Below are 22,033 nucleotides of genomic sequence, written 5' to 3' on the forward strand. Positions count from 1 at the left end.
CCTACAACCAATGCGACTTTACCCAGTGAGGCTATCATTTAAAATCAAAGAAGAATTAAAGGAGCTTCGCAGACAAGAAAAAGCTAAGGGAGTTTGTTAACACCAAACCAGTACTGCAACAAATGTTAAATAGTTTGCTTTAAGAAGGAGAAGAAAAAGAGAAACGGGGAGGGGGGAAAAAGAGGAATACATTCAAACGATAAAATGGCACTACATATGTGTCTATCAATAGTCACCTTAAATGTAAATGTAAATGTAAAATGTAAATGCTCCAACCAAAAGACAGAGAGTAGCTGAATGGATAAAAAAAAACAAGACCCTAAAATATATGTTGCCTCCAAGAGACCCATCTAAGATTGAAAGATACACACAGATAAAAACAAAAGGTTGGATAAAGATATTTCATGCAAATGAAAAAGAAAAAAAGCTGGCATAGCAGTACTTATATCTGACAAAATAGACTTTAAAACCAAGGCTATAGTAAGAGACACAGAAGGACACTACATAATGATAAAAGAAACAATCCAACAAAATGATATAACCCTCATAAACATTTATACACCCAACATGGGAGCACCTAAATGTGTAAAGCAGATTTGACAGAAACATAGTCATAGCTGGGGATTTTAACACCCCATTGACTTCAATGGATAGATCTTCCAGGAAGAAAATCAACAAAGAGACAATAGCTTAAAGACATACTAGGCCAAATCTGTGGAACACTGGGAAAGCAATCCTAAGAGGGAAATTTATAACATTACAGGCCTATCTCAAAAAACAAGAAAAAGCTCAAATAAACAATCTAACTTAACATTTAAAAGAACTTGAAAAAGGTCAACAAACAAGCCCAAAGTGAGTAGAAGGAAGAAACTAATAAAGATGTGAGAAAAAATAAATGAAGTGAAGTCTTAAAAAATGCTACGAAAGATCAATGCATCAAAGAGCTGGTTCTTTGAAAAGATAAACAAAATTAGCACACCTTTAACCAGACTCATCAAAAATAAAAATAAAAAGAGGGAGAGAGAGGGCCTGAATAAATAAAATCAGGCAAGAAAGAAGAGAAATAAAAACTGACACCAAGGAAATACAAAGAATTGTAAGAAAATACTATGAAAAACTATATGCCAATAAACTGGAGAACCTGGATGAAATGAATAAATTCCTAGAGAGATTACACCTAGTTAAACTGAAGCAGTATATGACAAACCCACTGCTAGCACCATGTATGAAAGGCAAAGATTACAAGTGTTCCCTTTCAGATCAGGAACAAGACAGGGATGTCCACTTTCAACACTCTTATTCAACATAGTACTGGAAGTCTTATCCATAGCAATCCGACAGGAAGAAATAAGATGTCAAAGGGAAGGAAGAAGTAAAACTGTCCTTATTTGCAGATGACATAATACTGTACATACAGTATTCCTAAGGATTCCACCAGGAAACTACTAGTACTGATAAATAAATTCAGTAAAGTAACAGGGTACAAAATTAACATTCAGAAATCAGTTGCATTTGTATTGCCAATAACAAAACAACAGATAGAGAAATTAAGAAAACAATCCCTTTACAATTGCTTCATAAAAAATAGGATACCTAGAAATAAACCTAACCAAGGATGTAAAAGATCTGTGTCCAGAAAATTATAAGACACTGAAGAAAGAAATTGAAGATACAAATAAGTGGAAGCACATACTCTGTTAATGGATAGGAAGAATTAACATCATTAAAATGCCCATGTTATCCAAAGAAATCTAGAGATTCAATGCAATTCCTATCAAAATTCCAATGACATATTTCACAGAACTAGAACAAATATTTCAAAATTGTATATGGAATCATATAAGGCTCCTCATAGCAATAGTGATCCTGAGAAAAAAGAACAAAGTTGGAGGAACTGCTCTACCTAATACCAAATTATAATATAAGGCCATAGTAATCAAAGCAGCATAGTACTGGCATAAAAACAGATACATAAATCAATGGAAGAGAATAGAGAGGCCAGAAATAAACCCACAACTTTATAGTCAATTAATATTCAACAGAGGAAGCAAGCACATGCAATGAGTTAAAGATAGTTTATTAAATAAATGGTACTGGGAATATTGGACAGATATATACAGAAAAATTAAGCTAGGCCACCTTCTTATACCACATACAAGTATAAATTCAAAATAGATCAAAGACTTAACTGTTAGACCCCAAACCATAAAAATCTTAGAAAACATAGGCAGTAAAATCTCAGACTTAGCACATAGCAGTATTTTATCAGATACATCTCCCCAGACAAGGGGAACAAAAGAAAATATAAACAAATCAGACTACAACAAACTAAAACGTTTTTGCTCAGCAAAGGAAAACATCAACAAAATAAAAAGACAACCCATAGAATGGGAGAACATATTCACCAATAAAATATTTTTCAAAACTCAACACCAAAAAAGCAAACAACCCAATTAAAAAAATGGGCAAAGTACCTGCATAGACACTTTTCCAGAGGACAAATGGCCAACAGACATATGAAAAGATGCTCAAGTCACTAATCATGAGAAAAATGCAAATTAAAACCACAATGAGATATCATCTCACATCTATCAGAATGGCTATCATCAATAAATGAACAAACATCAAGTCCTGTTGAGGACTGGTACAGCCACTGTGGAAAGCAGTATGGTGACACCTTAAAGATTTAAAAATGGATCACCTTTTGACCCAGTGATGCCACTTCTTGGAATATATTTCAAGGACCCCAAAACATTAACTTGAAAGAACATAAACACACCTATGTTCATTCCAGTATTATTTTCAATCGCCAAGATATGGAAGCAGCCAAAGTGTCCATCAGTAGATGAGTGGATAAAACAACTATGCAACATTTACACAATGTAGTACTATTCAGTCATGAAAAAGAAGAAAATTTTACCCTTGGAGATAGTATGATGGACCTGGAGAATATTATGCTAAGTATATATAATAAGCCAGTCAGAGAAAGAAAAATACCTTATGATTTCACTTATATGTGGAATCTAATGAACAAACTAAACTAACAAGCAAAATAGAGACAAACTCAGACAGAGGGCAGGATAACAGCTAAGCAGGAGGGTGGTTAGGGGGTGGAGAGATTGAGCAAAAAGGAAAAAGGACTCATGGACATGGACAACGTGTGGGGATTGTAGGGGTGGGAGGAGATGAGGGAGGTGTGAGGGGACTAAACGGTAACGGGAAAAATTTTTTTAAAAACTCAAAAAAAAGTTTAATCCTGCAAAACCACAAAAGATGAATGAAGACAGGAGTAAATGGCAAAAAAGAGAGATATTGGCATGTGCAGAGGGGTCATGTGGTTAAGCCCAGTGATCATAAAGTCTCCAATAATGTCTAGTGAGTCTCTACATACAATCAGAGGACCGCTGTAACAGGCATGAATGATGTTCACCACACTGCTGTAAACTTGCTTGTGGCAGCACCATGGCACAATAAAAAACCGTGAAAAAAAAAAAACCACTTTAAAAAGACTAAGGGGAGAGGTTTCACCTTATCCCCCACAAATGACTCATTTTTCAATGTATCTTGTAATGACACATAGAGAGTATAGATGTATGGTGTTTTTTCTGTGTGTATTAAAAACATTAATTTCTTTAAAGAAAAAAAGAGCAAGAGGAAAATCTGTGATTGTTACTAATAGATTGAACAACAATTTTTTTTCTGGTAAAATATATTTAAAGTTGACATTAGTCATATATTGTAACTATATATAAAGCTTACTTTTTGTGTGTACTTATTTCTACATTATATTATAATGGTTGGAAGAATATCAATCAAACCTGGAGTATTTTATCTGCTTTGACATAAAATATAGGCTCTGTGTACCTCCATTTGTCCTTCCAATGCAGATTGTAAAAACATCATTTTACAGGTTTTTTTAGAAAATCTATTTAATTTTGAATGGGACTAGCATTTGGGAACACACATCTAAGTGTTAAGTATTTTTTGAAAATAATTTAAAGTATTTTTAAAATGTAGATTCACATGCAAAATATGAAAGAAAAAATGCCATCTTACAGATGAACTAATTTTAGTTCCATATCCATAAAAACAGAAAAAAAAATTGAAACCCTTAAAGGAATCAAGTTGCAGATATTAAAAACAAGACCAGGGTGAACCTCAAGGAATTTCAAAGCTATGAAGTAAAAAGAAATCTGCATCTGCCTTGTGGGTGTATTTATTCTACAAGTTCAAATTCAGTTCCCTGCCTCCTAGGAGACTGATACCTGTATCTCAGTTATCTCATCTCCAAAACAGACCAGTTGCATAGATTTTTTTATGTGTGTGGATTAAAGAAGTTAATATATGTTCAACCTTTCTCTCTCTCCACCACCTGAAAGTCTTCCCACAGTATGTTATTTAAAAATAGTTTAAAAAATTCTATGTGTGTGTTTTAATTTTTTCCAGCTTTGCTACGTGGGCGATCACATGCCTAGGCATTTTTAAGTGCAGTAGTTTGTGAATCTCATAAGACCTCCTCAGGAGGGGAAACTATCACATATAGTAAAATACATTCCTCTATTTCTGGTTTCCTCATGGTATTAATATCATATTTTTGGCTCTTTTTCAAATATAATATGCAGTGCTTGTTTTTCCTTATAGAGCCTAAAAAAAAAAAACCTGGATGAGAGACCTGTTTTCTCTTGAAATGACTAATGAAGCCTCCCTTGATCACTAAAAACCTGGAAATAGGCTGATAGACAGAAATTCTAGTGTGTGTGTGTGTGTGTGTGTGTGTGTGTGTGTGTGTGTGTGTGTGTGTTGTGGGGGGGATTGTTCTTTAAGATCCCTTTATGGCCCAGTAACAACTCACATCCAAAATTCAAATTAACGTGTTGAGACCCAAGAGGCTTGCAGTTCAAATCCCCTTCCCGAGGATAATACTAAACTATGGCAGAACAGGCCAATGCTACACGTGCTGCTGTGGTGTGAGGTTTATTTTGGCATCTTTTGAGAGACAGGCGTCTTCTCTGACATACTTTCCCCCTGTTGGCATTCACAAGGAATCGTACTGATTCTCTGGGTAGATACTTACTCTGCAGCTCCCACCTCGGCATCTCCTTATCCAGGCCCCCAAACCTCACATTTTTAGGAAACCTACACTTCCTTCTGCAGAAGAAAGGTGCAGCAGAGGAAATGTTAAATGGTCTTTTTGACTACTATTACTGTCAGGAGAGGCTGCTGGTCTTGTCCTCCTACACTGAGGGGTAGTATGCTGCCATTTCTTCCCTATAGCAGTCTACAGCATTGTTGCAGGAGATTATTGAATGAGACTTGACATCTTCCTGGATCCTATCTGAAAAGCACCAGCACAGATATTTTTCATCTCAGATTTCTAAACTTAAAGGGAGGTTCTCTCAGTTACCACAGAATCAGCCTAGAGCAGGGCAACAAGAGAGTAGGAAACTCTCATTTGTATCCAACCCTTATGTTTCTCTGCAAAATGTTGTTTTCTTCAACATTCCTATCTTCCTCTCCAGTATAGAGGCTCTTATCCTTCCAAGAAATGTAGATCATTTAGATATTGCCAAAACAATGATATAAACAATATGTTTGCATGACTCTAACTCACTAAGGCTAGGTTAAGATGAACTTGACCTCAACTGTGAACTGGGTCTAAGTCTGATCCACATTGGATGAGTGGCTACCAAAGGCATATTCTCATACTGAAAAAGCAGAAGTGAAAGACAGGAAAAAAAACCATCTGGTAAGAGCATTAATGAAAACTACTAAAAAAAAAAAACCCCACTAAATCACAGACAGGATGGTAGATGCATGTATAGAAATCTTGAAATGGCATTGATCTTATCAATTTTGAAGTTATAAAAATTACATAAGTACTTTAGTCAAAACCACCTCATCATAACACCAGCATATTAGATTAGTTACTTTCTCAAATGGAAATAAAAAACAAATGTTCGATAAATCTAGTGATTTTAGTATCATGACTGAATAAAACATCCATCCTTCATGTCCTCCCACATTATGAACATAAAAATTTAGTATGGATCCATGAACAATAGTGCTTTTGTGGGGAGTGGTCTGAGAGGAGTCTCCCCCACCTGTGAGTTAGATAGTAAGCATACAGACTTTGGTCCTGACTGTAGAACCCGCAGTGGCCCATTAATGGGCTCCAGCCCCTCTGGACCATGATCCAGGAGCCCTTGGAAAACACTGTCTTAGACAGTCACCCAGGGATTTGGGAAGTCCAAGTTTCCAGTGTAGAAGTTCCAGCACTCTGTTGAAACCACAAAATATAAGTTTGGACACATGGAGAGGGTAAGAAAAACAATTTTACTTTACCTGCAGCACCCTTTTCCAAGGAGGTATGTCTTAGGGTCAAGAGAGATCTTCCTTAACTAGTCATTTTTCCCTTGGGGCAAAGTGAGAGGGTGTGAATGAGCACCTGGCTTCCCCAGCTGTGCAGAATGCTATTAAAAAGGCTCATTTCTCTTTCACACCTCCCAGGTACTAAACCATGAATGGAATGACTGAGAGGTGAGAAATGGCAGACAGAATTCCCGGAGGGCATTAAAGGGACATGAATCCTATTAACTGCATCATGGACTGAATCATAGACGACATCCAGAAACCTGTCCATAAGTATTGTGGATGCCCTGCCCATATGTTCCCCTCAACTGGCCCACAGTCACCTCTGGCACTAGGCAGACCTCACCTACACACTCCTCCTGCAGCCAGCTCACAGTATGCACTCCCAATGGTGATGATGAGAGCAAGTGTGGCAGATAGCTAGTGAGCACTTGCAGAAAGCTTGTCAGAATCTGTGGGCCAGGAAGCGACCACACACTTGAGCATGAACATCCAAGACCAGGTGGCTTTTCTGTTAAATTCTACAAAACATTTAAAGAATTAATGCCAAACTCTGGAAAAAAAATTTTGAAGAGGAGGGGATACTCTCAAGCTCATTAACCTGATAGTAAAGCTAAATAAGGACACTACGAGAAAAGAAAACAAAGTTTTAACAAACTAAATTCAACAGCATATTGAACTTATCATACACCACGATCAAGGGGGACTTATTCAGTTATACAAGGATGGTTCAACACATGCAAGTTAAATGCAACATCACATTAATAGGAAAAAGAAAAAAATCATATAGTCATCTCAATAGATGTAGAAAAAAGCATTTGATGTAGTACAAAATCCTCTCATGATAAAACCTCTTGACAAATTTGGTAAAAAATGAGTGTATTTCAACATAATGTAGGCCATATATCACAAGTCTACAGCTCACAGTATACTCAATGGTGAAAGTGTGAAAGCTTCCCCTGGAAGATTAGGAAAAGACAAGGGTGCCCACTCACATCACTTTTATTTAGCACAGTACTAGAAGTCCAAGCCAAAGCATTTATGCAAGAAAAAGAAATAAAAGTCACCAAAACTGGAATGGAAGAAGATAAATTGTCATTGTTTACAGATGATATGACCTTATTTATGCAAAAATCCTAAAGATTTTGCTAAAATACTATTAAAACTAATTTAACAAATTCAGTAAAATTATGAAACACAAAAACAACATACAAAAATCAGTTGTGTTTCTACATACTAACAATGCAACAACTTGAAAAGAAATTAATGAATCCCATTCATACTAGCATCAAAAACAATAAATATTTAGAAATAAATTTAACCAAGGAGGTGAAAGATCTGTATGTTGAAAACTGTAAGAATTTGATGAAAGAAATCAAAGATGACACAGGAAATGGAAAGATATCCTGGGTTCATGGAGCAGAAGAATTAATTTTGCTAAAATTCATATTTTCCAACACAATCTTTAGATTCAATGCAATCTCTATCAAAGTTCCAATGAGATTTTTCACAGGAAGAAAAAAAACAATCTAAAATTTGAATAAAACCACAAAAGACTGAATAGCCAAAGAAAGTCAAATTTAAACATTTTATAAAGTACATGATTGTCTAAAATTGTCTAACCACTATTCTACACACCTGAAAGTAATAATACCAAAAGGTGTTGAATGTAAACTTGATTAAAAAAATTTAATTAAGAAAAAAGAAGCTAAGAATATACTTCCTGATTTCAAACTATATTTCAATGCTACAGTAATAAATAACAGTATGGTATTTGCATAAAAACACACGTAGGTAAATAGAACAAACAGAAAGCCCAGAAATAAACCCATGCATATATTAATGTAAAACAAAAGAGCCAAGAATATATTTTGGGAAAAGGACAATCTCGTCAATAAATGGTGTTAGGAAAACTGGACACCACATGAAAGAAGCATAAAGTTGAACGACTATCTTAAATTTTACCCCAAAATTTAAAAAATGGATTAAAGAATTCAGTATAAGACCTGAAACCATAGAACTCTAGGAGAAAGCTAAGTAGTAAGCTCCCTGACATTGGTCTTGGTGAAGATTTTTTGGAACTGACAGAAAGCAAAGGCAACAAAAGTGAAAAAAGAACAAGTGGGACTACATCAAATTGAAAAGCTTCTGTACAGCAAAAGAAATCATCAACAAAAGGAAAAGGTAACCTACATTATAGGGAATATAGTCAATAATATTATAATAACTATGAATGATGGTACCAGGTGGGTCCTGGAAATATTGGGGGGATCACCTTGTAAAGTATATGATTGTCTAACCACTATGCCATACACCTGAAACTAATACAAAATAATATTGAACATCAACTGTAATACAAAAAGAAAATTTAAATTTCCTTAAAAAGAAGGTAATCTATGCAATGGGAAAAACATTTGCAAATCATTTATTGGAAAAGGGTTGGTATCAAAGTATATAATTGAAATACAATTAGTAAATTCAATAGCAAAAAATCCAATTAAAAATGGGAAGAGGAACTAAACAGACATATTTCCAAAAATATACAAATGGCCAACAGGTACATGAAAAAGTGCTTATCATTACTGATATCCTGGGAAATGCAAATAAAAATCAAAATGAGATATTACCTCACACATGTTATGACAGTTATCACCAAAACAGCAACAGATATTAAGTGTTGATAAGGATGTAAAGAAAAAAGGAAATTTATACACTGTTGGCAGGAATGTAAATTGGTATAGCCACTATCAAAAACAATATGGAGGTTCCTCAAAAAATTAAAAATAGAAGCACCATATGATACAGCACTCTGAATTCTGGATATATATCCTAAGGAAATGAAATCAGATTCTTGAAGAGATATTTGCACTCCCATGTTCATTGCAGCCACAATAGATATTGAGTTAGTTTTTAATCTCACTTATGTAAGTCATAATGATTTGGATTTGTTGTAAAAGTTACACTTTCCTGTCAGAAGACTAGTACTATGGGAAGAAAAGTACAGCCTTTACTAAAATGTTTTTTGATGCTATCAACACATAAAGATTATGTAATGGAATCTTAAACAATCCTTAATTGTTATTTGGTATGAATGGAAAGTAAATTATTAACTGTTTACCAAACTAAGTGGAAAATATTTGCTTATCACACCAAAGTAGCTATCTATGTCAAAATATATTTTAAATAGTTTCATTGCCAGTAAAGGCATTACTGTCTTCTATTCTCATGACTTGCTGAACTTTTCCAAATATTTTAAAAGTAACTTAACACTCCCAAAACAAGATTAATTTTATTTAACAAATATGATGTATTTGAACAACATTGACTTTATTATAAAGAAATTCTCTTCTAATTATAGGTCAGGCCCTAAAACTTGAATAATTAAAGAGTCAGTTTTATTACGTGTATATACTTTGAAGATCACAAGATTCTGTGAAAAAAAAAAAACACCTGTAAACTTTGTTTTATTAAGAAAAAATGTCCTGAACAATGCAATATATTTTTTTATGTTTAGAGGATAAAGGAGCTAGCAGTCATTCTATCCAAAGTATTTTTTTTCCCTTTAGGCAAGTTATTTTCATTTTGCCTCATTCATTCAGTAGTCTTTGCTCCAAATTTGTTTATGGATTTCTGTTTATCATATCACAGACTATTTAAAATATGGAACATTAGAATATTTCCAGTTGTAAATAACTGAAATGGGCTTTGTTTAGTTGGTTAGTGTGAGTTTATACTAAAGACAGAAGGAGCAAAGTGGAGCAGGAAACAGTTGCACAATTACTAATATGAACAAACTTCTTAATGAACTAACCAAGAAAAGAGAGAAAACACAAATTATTTAATAAGAAATGAAATTAGGAATAATATTACTGACCCCACAGACATTGAAAATGATAATAATAGTACAAATAACTCTATGTATGTCAACAAATTAAATGAAAAATACCAAATTCTTCAGACACAAACTAACAAATACATAATCTGAACAATTATATGATATAAAAATTGTAAATTGTGCTGCTATGAACATTGGGGTGCATAGGTTCTTTTGAACTGGTGTTTTGGGATTCCTTAGGGTATAATCCTAGCAGTGGAATTGCTGGGTCAATGGCAGTTCCATTTTTAGCTTTTTGAGGAAATTCCAAACTGTTTTTCACAGTGGCTGCATCAGTCTGCATTCCCACCAACAGTGGACTAGGGTTCCCTTTTCTCCACAGCCTCACCAGCACTTGCTGTTTGTTGATTTGTTTATGATGGCCATTCCAGCCAGTGTGAAGTGGTATTCTATTTTGGTTTTAATTTGCATTTCTCTGATGGCTAGTGAGGTTGAGCATCCTTTCATATGTCTCTGGGCCCTCTGTATGTCCTCCTTGGAGAAGAGTCTGTTCAGGTCCTTTGCCCATTTTTTAATTGTATTGTTTGTCTTCCTGGAGTTGTGTGAGTTCTTAATAGATTTTAGAGATCAAAACCTTGTCTGAAGTATCATTGGCAAATATATTTTCCAATATGGTTGGTTCCCTTTTCATTTTGCTGATATTTTCTTTAGCTGAGCAGAAGCTGCTTATTTTGATGAAGCCCATTTGTTTATTCTTTCCTTTATGTCCCTTGCTCTGGGGGACATATCAGTGAAAATATTGCTGCCTGGAATATCTGAGAGTTTCCTGCCTATGTTCTCCTCTAGGACTTCTATGGTGTCGCAACTTATATTTAAGTCTTTTATCCTGCTTGATTTTCTTTTTGCATATGGTGTAAGTTGGTGCTCAAATTTCAATGTTTTGTATGTAGCTGTCCAGCTCTCCCAACATCATTTGTTGAAGAGGTTATTTTTACTCCAATTTATGCTTCTACCTCCTTTGTTAAATATTAACTGACCATAGAGAAAAGGGTTTATTTCTGGGTTTTCTATTCTGTTCCACTGATCTATGTGCTTGTTTTTATGCCAGTACCAGACTGTTTTGATTACAGTGGCCTTGTAATAGTTTGATATCAGGTATTGTGATCCCTCCTACTTTGTTTTTCTTTTATGCTAAGTGAAATAACCCAGGGGGCAAAAGATAAATACCATATGATCTCGCCTATAAGTGAAACCTAATCAACAAAACAAACAATCAAGGAAAATATAACCAGCATCATTGAAAGAAAAAAGTAACCAACAGAAATGAGAGGGAAGAATGGAGGGGGGGAAATGGGTAATGGAAGGGGAAGGATCAAGTCAAGGAACATGTATAAAGGACACATGGACAAAGCCAAAGTGGGGAAGGTTTGGGGCAGTGTGGCAGTGGAAAGTGGTGGCAGATAAAGACAAATGTATTTGAACAATAAAAATAAATTTAAAAAAATTGAATTCCTAAATAAACTGTCTATACCAAAAAAAAAAGAAAGAAAGAAAAATTAGGCCCAGATGGTTTCATGGGCTATTTCTAACAAAAATTTAAGGAGAAATAATACCAGTTCTGCATAATCTCTTCCAAAATATAGAATAGGATAAAATACTTCCCAGATCATTTTTGGGAACCTGAAAACTAAAATAAGACAAAGACATTAACAGAAGAGAAAACCATAGACAAAGGCTCCTTGAGTTCTTTTTTTTTTTAGAGTAAAATTTTAAAAAATTAACACTAAAATATTGTAATATAAATATTTATATTTATCTAAATTTAAACATATTCATAGATCTTTTTGTTTAAATAAAACCTAGAACTTAATAATCTAAAATGCAAAATTATAAAGTACTTTTAGGAGTTGCTTTTTCATTTTGCTCATTTTGGTACATGACATCGGAATTTTCCATTCATAGAAGAATAACCAACTTAAGTTGAACACATTATTTTAAGATATTAATTTTAATATTGTTATTTAAAATATTAATTCCTGTATTCTAAAGCTTTAAAAAGTTTTAATCCTTTAATGAAGTACAAAATGTGAGGGTATAATTAAAAAGCCAAGATTAGGTTTTTAGCTAAGAGATAATGAAAGTTATACTAGGATGGAAGAGAAGAGGAAATTTTGGCCTCTCAAGGGTTTGTGTGCTTCCCCATAGTGTCCATTGTTCAAATTGTCCTATGAGTCACCCAGCATTTCTGAGGTAAATTATTTTTATGAGTTAGTATTTTCTTGACTTCTTGAATCTGACAAATTTCTTAATATATTATTGCGAGCATCCTGTCTCTTTTCTAACCACATCCTCTAAGTCTAAATACCAATGTGTTGTGAAAAACTAGAACTTAACTGTGTTAAAAATGCAGAAAACTATAGCATGTCATGCATTAACTACAAAAATCCAGAGCTATACATGTCATTGCAATCTACTAGATATATGCATGTTGAAGATAGTACAAGGCCTGCTCTTTGAAGAATTCAAACACACACATATTTTAAATAGCAAAACTGTTTATATTCCATAATCCCTACACTCCTTTTCCTGAAGCTGCTTGCCTGGTGTTGTAAGTGTTTGAAGATTTTCAGGGAAACTAGGCTTTGTCTCAAGACATATTTTTTTCCCTCTTGCTTCTAAACCAGATTCTGGGTTTATTGCCATACCTTACACCTTCAGTGACAGAATATTATTTTACTAAGATACTGAAGAACTGATATATAAATAAAATTTGCTGTACATTTCTCAGAAGCAGTAGTTAGCAGTTAAATTATTTTGGCAGAAATTGCACACAGTAAAAATCTTTCCATGCATACTGAGACCTTTTTGTGGTCCCTACTGTTAGTTTAATGATGAATAATAATTAATAAAGCCAGCCTCTTGAACCTCCTTCTGGACAAAGGCCACTGTTTTCCTTTGAGAAAATTAAGACATGATTCAAAATTTAATTTTGAAATAAAATATTTTGGCAATAGGTTCTTAATTAATTTTCCTGCAATTATCAACAAATTTTATTAATATAGAGTGAGAGAATAGATTCATTTTGGCTTATTAATGAAATAGTCAGATATAATTTTTTAAGAATACATACTTGCCTTTTTTCTTTGTGTTTTGGCAATGCATTTTAATATTTGGAAAATTTAACAAATTGTTTATACTCTTTTGCTGAATCATCTAAACGTTATCTTACTCTTTTATGTATCAGAAAGAAGTAGTGACAGAGGGTCACTGATTCATATAATTGAATTCTAAAGGGTGTTGAGCAATTTTATGCTTCAAATGCAAGTCTTTTCTACATTGAAAAAATAAAATTAAAGAATGGGTACGTTTTTCTTCATTTAACTATTAGCTTAAACTTCACACTGTGACACTAATAGGTCCCAAGGTTCTTACTTTGAAAGGTCTATATCAGTGCACTTTGAGATCCTGTGGGTCTTCATTGTCAGTTTTTTTCCTCTCGGTGGAATCTTTTTAGTAAACAGAGTCCAAAGTGAGCAGCTACACTGATGGTTTTAACAGTTTTAGAAAGAAGGTATTTTATATCAGACGAGGTCGCATTGCTCTGCCTGATAAATGTGGAAACAAGTATATAACACATTAAATAACCTGGGAGATGCTTTTTGTTTGACAACACATCTGGAGTCCACAAAGATAATTTTGCATTTATACTTTGCTTGGGAAAAAGATACCATTAAAAAAAATGTTCTGAGGAATTCAAGATCACAGTAGAGTAGATAAAAGTTGTACTCAACTCTCCCAAAACCAAACTGGAAGTACAACTAAATTATAGAACAATCAACCTGAATAACCAGCTGAAGACTAGCTGAACAAAAGTCAGGGAATATAGAAGAAGACACATCGAGATTGGTAGGAAGGGCAGAGATGCAAACACGGATGGCCCCACACCCACATATGGCAGCTGATAATCAAGAGGGATATTTCAGTTGCAAAGATCCTTCTGAGGAGTGAGTGGTCTCAACCCCACCCACGGCTCCTCAGCAGAGAGCACCATAGCTGGGAAGAGGAACCCACATAATATCTGGCTGTGAAAATCAGCAGTGATTTCATCTGCCAGGGTAAGATGGGAGACTGTTAGAAACCCACACATCCTCTTAAAGGTCCAGAACACAAAATCTTATTTGTGGCCACTCACCCTGGGTTCCAGCAGAGGGATGACAGCTCAGAGTGGACTAGAGTCATACAGGGAGATACTGAGCTGCATGGCTTTGGGGACAGCTGTCAATGTCCCTTTGCTGAATCCCTCTCTCACCTTGCCCACTGACACCATCTTTCCTATGATGAGCACTTCTCTCCATACAATATCAACCTGTAGAGCTACACTAGCCTCACCTTCCTGACTCTCTGTGGCTTTACCCTGCCAAACTCCCACCTGGCAGAAGAATGAGCTAGCTGGGATCAGCCTTAGCCCATGGTGCAGTCTTTTTTGGAAGGCACTTGAGAAAGTCCCAGAAGGCTCAGGGTATTAGAGACTCATAGGGAAAGACTAAGTTGTGTTGCTCTAGGGAGAAGGCCATTTAACCCTGTATGACATGACCAACACCACTGTTTTTATTCATAGCCCTCTCTTTATACACCCAAATCTTAATCTGTTTTGCCTTGATAAATTCTACTGGCCTCACCCTGCTAACTCCTTGAGTCTTCACCCCATCAAAAGGATCTCCAGACCCAAGGTAGGTGGTGACTGGCCTTGGTATACCTCAAGACTTTTGCAGAGTGGCCATGAACTCAGCATTGGCACCAAGTTTGAATCTGTATCAAGCTGGTGGACACCACTTGCATTAATGTGGTGACTCACTCAACCTGTTTCACACAACTGGCATTCTTTGAGCCAGAGGTTCTTTGAGTAACTGAGCCTAACAGCTGGCAAGTGAAGGTAGATCTTGAGGTTCTTTGGTCCTTTTGTTGACCTACCCCAGGCTCAGTAGTGGTGGAAGCCACCCTTGGTACTTAACTTTGCTCCTCTCCTCCCCACAGGCCCAGCAAAGGCATCCACCAACTATGGATAATTTGTAGCTCCTAATATGTAGCCTAGGGCTAGTCACATGCAGTGTCTGACATTAATCTTCAGTAGAGTCCCTTCCAAGAGGTCCCAGAATCAGCACACACAGTGGTGAGCTTTAGACCACTTCAAAGCATGACCCAATTAGCTCCACAAACAGCACATCCAAAAGGCAATTTTGGCAGGCCCCAAACACTGCTGGGGTAAATTCTGCTGTGATGTGTCTGTCCCCTCATGTATCTTGTACACCGTGGTTAGGGTCAATCCTCAAAGTCAGCCAGCCTAAGGGTCAACCCTACCCATGCATGGGGTGACAGCAATCAGGACTCAACTACAACTGGAGGGCTCACATAAGCCACACAATGGACATACCTGGAACATCTAGTTTAGATGATGAGAGAGACTGCACCACTGAGCCTCACAAGAAACCCACTACATAGGACCATCATATCCAGACTGGAACACCAGCAGATCTACCTAATACTCAGCAACAAACACAGAGAGGCAGCCAAATAGGGAGACAAACATGCCCCAAATGAAAGAGCAATAGAAATACTTAAATAAAGAGGTAAGTGAAATGGAGGCAAGCAATCTATTATATAAAGAGTTCAAAACAATGATTAAGGGGTGTTCAAGGAACTTAGTGAAAGAATGGATGAACTCAGAAGAACTTAAACAAAATGATAGTAAGCATAAAAAGGAATAGAAACCATTAAAAAAGAACCAGTCAGAAATGAAGAATATAATACCTGAAATCAAGGCTTTACTAGAAAAAAATCACCAGCAGATAAATAAAGAAGAGGACTGAATCAGCCATTTGGAAGACAACATAGTAAAAAAAACCAATCAGCACAGCAAAAGGAAAAAATAATTTAAAAAAATGAGAATAGTTTAAAAGATCTTTGGGACAACATCAAGCACAACAACATCTGCATCATATGGGTACCAGAAAGAGAAGAGTGAGGGACAGGAATTGAGAATCTATTAGAAGAAATAATTACTGATACCTTCCCTAATTTGGTGAAGGAAAAAGACATACAAATCCTCCAACTGCAGAGAGTCCCAAACAAGATAGAACCCAAAAAGCCAACACTAAGACACATCATAATTAAAATGATAAAGCTTAAAGACAAAGAATCTTAAGCAGTAAGAGTAAAGCAGTTAATTACCTACTAGAAAACTCCCATAAGACTGTCAGCTGATTTCTCAAACTTTGCAGGCTAGAAGGAATTGGCAAGAAATATTCAAAGTGATTAAAAACAAGGACCTACAACGAAGTCTACTCTACCCAGCAAGACTATTATTTAAAATTGGTGGAGAAAGAAAGAGCTTCCCAGAAAAAAAGAACCTAAAGGTGTTCATCACCCCCAACCTAGTATTACAAAAAATATAAAGGGAAGAGAGAAAGAAAAGGAACATAAATATGTATAATAAAATCACAATAAATACATACCTATCAATAATGACTTTAAATGTAAATGGATTAAATCCTTCAAACAAAGACAAAGGGTAGCTGAATGAATAAGAAAAGACAACCCATATGCATACTATCTACAATGGACCCACTTCAGATTGAAGGACACACACTGACTAAAAACAAAGAATAAAAAATGTATTTTGTACTAATGGAAGCAAAAATACAAACAAAAACTGGGGAAACAATATTTATATCAAACAAAATAGACTTTAAAATAAAGTGTATAATAAGAGACAAAGAAGGCCATTAAGTAATGGTAAAGGGATCAACCCAACAAGAGAATATGATCCTTGTAAAGACTTATACACCAACAGAGGAGCACTTAAATATATACAGAAAACATTAATAAACAAAGGGAGAGATTGACAGTAACACAGTCATAATAGAGGACTTTATACCTCATTAACATCAATAGATAGATCTTTCAAAAAAATCATCAAGGAAACAACAACCTTAAATGACACACTAGACCCAATTGATTTCATTGCTATTATCATAGCATTTTACCCCAGAACATCAGAATATACACTCTTTTCAAGAGTACGTGGAACATTTCCCAGGATAGACCACATACTAGGACACAAAACAAGTGTCAATAAAATTAAGAAGATTGAAATAATATCAAACATGTCCACAATGGTATAAAACTAAAAGTCAATTACAAAAAAAAAAAAATACCCAGAAAAATATACAAACACATGGAGTCTAAGTAATATATTACTAAATAATGAATGAACTAATAATGTGTTCAAGAAAGAAATCAAAAGGCACCTTGAGACAAATAAAAGTGATAACACAACAACCCAATATGTATGGGACACAGAGAATGCAGTCCTAAGAGGGGGATACATAACAATACAGGCCTACCTCAAGAAACAAGAAAAATCTTAAATAAACAATCTACTCTTACCCTAAAAAAACTATGAAAAAAAAAACAATAAACAAAGCCCAAAGTGAATAGAAAAAAGGAAATAATAAAGATCAGAGTAGAAATAAATGAAATAGAGTCTAAAATATACAAAAATAATTAATGAAACAAAGAAATGATTCTTTGAAAAGATAAACAAGATTCATCATCATTTAACCAGACTCATCAAGAACAAGGTAGAGAGGACTCAAATAAATAAAACCATAAATAAAAGAAGAGAAGTAACAACTGACACCAGAGAAATAAAAATAATTATAAGAAAATATTACAAACAACTGTTGCCTACAAATTGGACAATTTGGATGAAATGGGTGAATTCTTAGAAACATTCAATCTTCTAAAATTTAATCAAGAAGAAATAGAAAATCTGAACAGAACAATTACAACCAATAAAATTGAAGTGGTAATTAAAAAGAACTAACAAACAAAATTCCTGAAACAGATGGCTCCATGAGTGAGCTTTACTATTCAAAAAAGAACTAACACCCATTCTTCACAAACTATTCCAAAAATTTCGAGAGTAAGGAAGACTCCCAAGGTTGTTTTATGAAGCCTGTATAATCCTTATTCCAAAACAAGATAAAGACACTACAAAGAAAAAAAATTATAGGCCAATATCCCTGATTAAATTAGATGCATCTACCACTTCATACATCATGATTTATGAGATATATTCCTGGATGCAAGGTTGGTATAATGTCTACAAATCAACTAGCAAGATATATCAAATAAACAAAATGAACGATAAAAATGATATTATATCAATTGATGCAGAAAAAGCATTTGATGAAATTCAGCACAAATTTATAATAAAAACTCTCGGCAAAGTAAGAATAGAGGGACTATACCTACACATAATCAATCCAAAATATAACAAAACCACACTAACATCATACACAATGGTAAAAAATCTAAGAGCATTTCCATTAAGATCAGGAACGGAGCAGGTGTCCACTCGTATTACTCTTATTCAATGTAGTACCAGAAGTCCTAACCATGAGAATCAGACAAGAAGCAGAAATTTTAAAAAATCATCGATATTAGAAAGGAAGAAGTAAAACTCTCATTATTTTGCAGATGACATGATAATGTATATAAAGAACCCTAAAATCCCACCAATAGAACAGGTAAATTCAGCTTAGTAACAAGATACAAAATAAATATTCAGAAATTGGTTGCATATTTATACATCAATAATGAACTGTCAGAAAGGAAAACTATGAAAACAATTCCACTTGTAAAATTACATTTTTAAAAAACCCACCTAGGAACAAATTTAATCAATGAAGTAAATACTTGTACTCAGAAAATTATAAGACACTGAAGAAAAATATTGAAGAAGATACAAATAACTATAAGCATATACCATGCTCATAGATAGGGAGAATTAACATCATTACAATGTCCATACTAACCAAAGCAACCTATAGCTTCAGTGCAAATTTCTGTCAAAACACCAATGTTATTTTTTACAAAACTAGAACAAATAATACAAAAAATTATATGAAACCACAAAAGATCCCAGTGGCTACAGCAATTTTAAGAAAGAACAATGTTGGAGGAATCATGCCACCTGGTATTACACTATGCTACAAAGCTATAGTAATCAAAGCAGCATGGTACTGGCATAAAAACTGATACATAGATCAATGGAACAGAATAGAGAATCCAGAAATTAACCCATACCTATAGGTCAATTAATCTATTCTATGACAAGGGAAGCAACAGCATACAATGGCATAAGGACAGTCTATTCAATAATAGTGCTTGGAAAATTGGAGAGATATATGTAAAAAAAAAAAAGAAACTAGACTACATTCTTACACCTTATACAAGAATAAACTCAAAATTTATTAAAAACTTAAATGTAAGACTTGAAACCATAAAATTCCTAGAATAAAAATAGGCTACAAAATCTTGGACATTTCTCTAAGCTCTCTCTCTCTCTATATATATGTTCTGGTATATCTTTTTGGGTAAGGGAAACAAAAGAAAAAAATAAGCAAATGGAACTACATCAAACTGAAAGTTTTTGCACAGAAAAGGAAACCACTGACAAAATGAAAAGACAATGAACTGAATGGGAGAAGGTATTTGTCAATGATATGCAGAAAAGGAGTTAATATCCAAAATTTATAAAGAACACTTACAACATATCATTAAAAAAATCAAACAATTTGATGGAAAAATGGGCAGAGGGCCTGAATAGTTACTTCTTCAAACAAGATATACAGATTGCCAATAGACCTATGAAAAGATACTCACATCACTAATCATCAGAAAAATTTTAATTAAAACCAAAATGAAATACCTCCTTGTATCTGTGAAATTGGCTATTATCAATAAAAAAAAACAAAAAACAAAAAACAAAAAAAAACAAGTGTTGGTGAGGATATGGAAAAAGGGAAACCCTCATGCACTATTGGTGGGAATGTAGACTGGTACAGCTATTATGGAAAACAGTATGTTTTCTCAAGATGTTAAAAACGGAACTGCCTTATGATCCAGCATTTCCACTACTGGGTATAAACCCAAAGTAACCGAAAACATTAATTCAGAAGAGTATATGTATCCCTATGTTCATTGCAGTGTTATTTTTCATTAGCCAAGGTATTAAAGCAACCCAATTGCCTTTCAATACATGAATGGGAAAAAACTCTTTGGAACATATATAGACATATATACAATGAATTATTACTCAACAATAAAAAAAATTAAATCTTATTTGTGACAGCATGGGTGGACCTAGAGGTTATTATGCTAAATGAAATAAGTCTGTCAGAAAAGACAAATACCATATGATTTCATTTACATATGGAATCTAAGAGAAAAAATGATAAAATAAAAGAGAAACAGACTTATAGACACAGAGAACAAACTGATGGCTTCCAGAGTGGATGGAGTTTGAGTAACTTTGTAAAAAAGATGAAGAGATTAAGAAATACAAAGTAGTTGTTACAAAATAGTCACTGTTTCTTCAAAACATCCTTGTTTCTTCAAAATCAGTCAGTCCTACATGCCGCTTTAAAATTGGCCAGGAACCAGAATAGGAAGCAAATTGTTCTTACAGGAGTCATTCTGTCTTTCATGAGGAAGGGATGAGAAACAAGGAACTGAGGATGGCACAGGTAAGGGCCCTGATGCAGGTACTGGCAATGCCTGACGTGGATCACCAGGTCCAGCAACAGTTCCACCTCCACTGCCAAGGGCACCTTTCTTGACATCATCGGTAAATCCAACACTAACCAGGTCTCCTGGGGCTTCAGCCATAGTTGTTACCTTGGATTTATATGGCACATTATAGTTCTTAGCAATTTCTATCAGGTACTGTTCCACTAGAACCTGGGGTAGAGTGTCCACATTTAATTTACACATTAGCCGAGAGCTGACAGTTCCAATCTCACTGGTTCGACACAGTTGACCATATTCTTGGCTGTACTTTGCACACAGCTGATTAGATACTATTTTCAGTTCAGGCACTTCTGACTGGAGTCGAGGAGCAGCCCAAATTAGTGTAGATACAGATTCAGCCAGACTAGAATCCAGTTCCTTTGTGGCCTGGATCAAGCCAAACCGGGCCAGCAGCAGGTCGCAGTACAGCTCCAGGATCTCCATGGCCTCCACGAGGTAGTCTTCGCGTATAATGTGCTCCACTCGGATCCGAGCTCGTTCATCCTTCCCAGCAGCCAGATAGTCAGCAACCTCTTTCCTTGCTTTCTGGGCCTGCTCAGAAAGCCCAGAAATGGGATATCCACTGGGATATAACATTATATCCACTGGGATATAAAGTATAGCATAGGAAATATAGTCAATAATATTGCAAAAATTATGTATGGTGCTAGGTGGGTACTGGAAATATTGGGGAGAACACCTTGCAAATAATATGACTGTCTTCACACTATGCTGTACACTTGAAACTAATACAAAATAATATTGAATATAAACTCTAATTCAAAAATAAAATTTAAATTAAAAAAATAATAAGATCATACAAGATGGAAGGAGAGTAGGTGGAAGCTAAACTAACCACCACCCAAGACCAAACTGGAATTACAACTAAATTATAGAAAAATTATCCTGAATAACGAACTGAACACTAGCTGGAGAAATGCTTTATAACCAAAGACTTTATGGAAGAATCCATATCATTACAATGAGACTGGTAGGAAGTACAAAGGTATGAGAGGGCTGGCTGGGTTCCCACTGGTGGCAGCTGAGTTATGGAGGGATATTTCAGTGACCAGAGGGGTTTCCTCTGAGAAATGTAGGGTCTAAACTCCATACTAAGCTCCCCTACCTAGAGCACAGAACTGAGAAAGAAATGGAAATAACACCTGGCTATAAAATGCAGCAGGGTTTCTGTCT

General features: G+C 34.9%; 1 protein-coding gene across 1 annotated transcript; it reads right to left on the bottom strand.

Annotated features, from left to right (window-relative positions):
- Positions 1 to 20,692: 20,692 nt before the first annotated feature.
- LOC129061919 (IST1 homolog) lies at positions 20,693 to 21,436 on the bottom strand. Its single transcript, XM_054562723.1, has one exon. The coding sequence runs from the start codon at positions 21,434 to 21,436 to the stop codon at positions 20,693 to 20,695; it is 744 nt and encodes a 247-aa protein (XP_054418698.1).
- Between the last annotated feature and the right edge of the window lie 597 nt (positions 21,437 to 22,033).

Source organism: Pteronotus mesoamericanus, unplaced genomic scaffold (assembly GCF_021234165.1).
Source record: "Pteronotus mesoamericanus isolate MK-2021 breed Mesoamerican mustached bat unplaced genomic scaffold, CSHL_Meso_final scaffold_651, whole genome shotgun sequence".
Classification (NCBI taxonomy): Eukaryota; Metazoa; Chordata; class Mammalia; order Chiroptera; family Mormoopidae; genus Pteronotus; species Pteronotus mesoamericanus.

Excerpts from the sequence above, each read along its gene's own strand:
- LOC129061919 (XM_054562723.1), bottom strand. The coding sequence starts at position 21,436 with ATGTTATATCCCAGTGGATATCCCATTTCTGGGCTTTCTGAGCAGGCC.